The following is a 3,357-nucleotide window of genomic DNA, read 5'->3' as shown; positions in this document are numbered from 1 at the left end:
GTATGAAAAGAATGGAAGAAGAACAAGCTATCTCAGAAGAAATGATGAGAAAAAGCAAAAGAAATAGTTAGAAAAGAATTTGAAGAAGAAATTACAGAAATGAAAACACAAAATAGAAAGATTCAAACGAATTACGAAGAAATGAAGAATGACAATGAAAATTAGAAGAAGAAAACACTAAATTGCAATGAAAAATAAATGAGTTAGAAGGAAAGAAAATCACAGAAGTAAATAATAAAGAAGAAAAAATCCGAAGTATCCAAGCTAATAAAAAGAAGATGGAAAAAGAAAATGAAGGAATGAAGGAAAAAATTGAAAAGTTGAAAAAGAGAAACAAAATGCTAGAACAAAATGAAAACACACTAGAGAAGAAAATTGAAATGATAGAGGAAAATACTAAAGAACTGAAGAAGGAAATAAGAGATAAAGAAAAACAAATCTCTGAGTATCAAGAAATTGCAATTAAAAACCAAGAAATTGTAGAAATAATAAGAGAAGAATTAGACAACACACAAAAAGAAAATGAAGTAAATTACAAATTTCAATGTTATAGAGAAATAAACAAATATAAATAATCTACTACTAATTGAACGAACAAAGATTATTTAAAACTACAAGAAAATATAAATACAATATTATATAACTAAATACAACAAATAACACATATATCGTTATTCAAAATCAAGAGAAAAAGAGACAAATTAATCTAAATAAATATGATAATAAGGAAAGAAATTCATAAACAGTAAATAATACAAAGAAATAAAAAACCAATGAATAAAAACCATGACATTTCATAAAAAGAAAAAAAATGATTAAATATAACTTATTATAAGAATGAATTAATAACAAAATCTATTAACAACAGAAAATTCAAATAATAAAATGAAGATGATAGACAAAAGAAATCCAATTTAAATTACTTATATAAATAAATCATAAAAAATATAATACTATTTATATAAATTAAGTAAATACACAACAATACCATGGAACTTAAGAAATAAAAAAATTGAGGTGTATAAAAAAATAATATAGTTGTGATAAGACATATTGTTTTATTCATAAATTATCAATAAAACGAAAGAAACAAATAATGTAATAAATATAATGGACATTAATAAGGAATACTGAAGGATAAAGCATTAACAATATAGTTGTTATAGTTTTGATTATGTAAAGTTATAACCTAAAACGTCAATACAATGCTCTTATCAAACAGAAAGTAATGAAAACCATAATAATTATTTGCATACTATTAAATATAAAAATCATGATAACTGAAACACACATGTAAATATCATTAAATATGTGTTTTTATAAAAGTAACTAGTTAATTGTTTAAAAAATATTTGTTTATTTCAAAAATAATTAAAAATAATGAATTTAAAGTTATTTTAATAAATCGTTCGATTAATAACTCTTAAACGTAAATTTGTTGAATTTTTCTTCTTATAAAAAGTTATTATGTTTCAATTTCCCTCTATTTTCATTTTAAGCAAACCAGAATTCATTTTAGTTATAACTTGAAAATTGTTTAAATGATTAATAAATAAACTCATATTTCTTGGATATGACTATTTCAATAATACAGAAAATAACTAATAACATTGGTTCAATTATTTTTATTCTAATATAACATGAATAAATATTTGATTTATTTATAATTCAGATAAAATTTGTAAAACGTTCATCACCATCTATTTTAAAAAATGAATGGTCAAAAATAACAGATAATTTATTAGATACAACAACACAAAAATATAATAAAATCAATTTGAATACAATTAAATAGACAAATAGATAAAAGACTGTGTTAATGAAATTATGTTCTTTACTTGAGTCATTGGTTCAATGTTTCAATGAAGAAGAATTGTATAATTTTATTTTTATTTTAATATTCTCAATGAAATGAAATTCAACAAGCAATTAAAAACCTCTACAATTTAAAAAAATAATAATAAAAATTGATTGAAGAAGTTAAATCTGAAATAAAAATGAAGAATTGTATCAGATAAATAGAATGAAAGCAAGAATGGAAGTTATTTTTGTTTTAATACATATCAAAATTTAGAAAAAATTGGAAATGTCATCAACTCTAGAATAATATTATGAATTTAGAGTAGTATTTAATACTTAATAAAGTAAATAAATAATACAACAAATCACTGGATTATGACATTAATTATATTAACACACTAATATAGAAAATAAAAAGAGTTGACAATTAGTTTCAAAAAAGAAAGAAAAACAGAACTTCTTGTTCTACTTTTGATATTCATTCTTAATTAAATAATACTAATATTCTATTTTAGAATATCTTAAATTATTAAATAAAATACAATTAATATAATACACACATTATAAACATATTTATGAAACTCTATGTAAAAAAAATATTTTTATAAGTGAAAAATTGATATTTGAAAGTAATATGAGTGAATTTGATTATAACTTTTCTATTTAGTTTATCTTAAAAAACAAAATCTAATTATTCTGTTAGTCTATACAATGTTGAGTATCATATTTATTTAATAAATTATAAAAGTTACAAATAAAGTATGTTTTAAAATGTTTCATATCATTTTATTGAATGGAATGCTCAACTAACTTGAAAATCCAATAAGTATTCAAAAAAAAAAAAAATGAAAAACAATGTCGTAAAGAAGTTATTACGAAGATTTTTGTAATGACAAATGAAGTATTAAATGAATAATTCAATTTAATGAATCAAAGTGTATTTGTTAAAAAAACCAATGATAAATGATTCAACTAAAATTCTACTTTTGATAATTAAAAAACTAAATAGCTAAAAAAGTTATTGTTATGAGTTTATTTAATTCTTTTTATTTCACATTTATTGTTTTTACAAATAGAAAATAAATATAAATTATAGCCTTTGTTGAGAAACAGATGAAGATTCTCTTTCTTCAGCTCTAATCCAATAATAAAGTGTTGATGCACATAAATTTTGATACTCTGGAAACTTCTTTAAATACCTAAGTGTATTTGATATTCCAATATCTTTTCCTAAAGTCACTGCTTTTTCTTTGAGACTTTTTCTCCATCGAGCTTTCTTTAGAGATTTTCTTTGAAAAGAAGGTGTTGTTGAAATGACATTATCAGAAAGACTACTTTGTGATCTGATTGTTTCTATTTCATTTCCTTCAATAACTTCATAAGTTTCTTTAGAACATGGAACAAAAGATGATTTCATTTATGTACTTTGTTTGAAGACAACTTAACTGGTTTAAAGAGTTGGTTTATCAATGATACAATCTCTTCTAATCAAATCTCTGTGTCATTTCATTTTTTAAACAAAATCAAATCACTTTTCGTGATTGTAAAATCATTATT

At 21.0% G+C, this 3,357-nt stretch overlaps 1 protein-coding gene across 1 annotated transcript, besides 1 other annotated feature; it reads right to left on the bottom strand.

The window, feature by feature from the left end:
* The first annotated feature begins 5 nt into the window (after positions 1 to 5).
* Positions 6 to 540: a repeat region.
* Positions 541 to 2,890: 2,350 nt separating this feature from the next.
* Positions 2,891 to 3,217, bottom strand: EHI_039960 (uncharacterized protein; the record flags this gene model as incomplete). Its single annotated transcript, XM_001914415.1, has 1 exon — positions 2,891 to 3,217. The coding sequence occupies one exon, from the start codon at positions 3,215 to 3,217 to the stop codon at positions 2,891 to 2,893; it is 327 nt and encodes a 108-aa protein (XP_001914450.1).
* Positions 3,218 to 3,357: the final 140 nt, after the last annotated feature.

This window comes from Entamoeba histolytica, genomic scaffold (assembly GCF_000208925.1).
Source record: "Entamoeba histolytica HM-1:IMSS scf_1104750516881 genomic scaffold, whole genome shotgun sequence".
Lineage (NCBI taxonomy): Eukaryota > Evosea > Mastigamoebida > Endamoebidae > Entamoeba > Entamoeba histolytica.
Note: the sequence above shows the minus strand (reverse complement) of the source record. Positions and strands in the feature narration are given on the sequence as shown.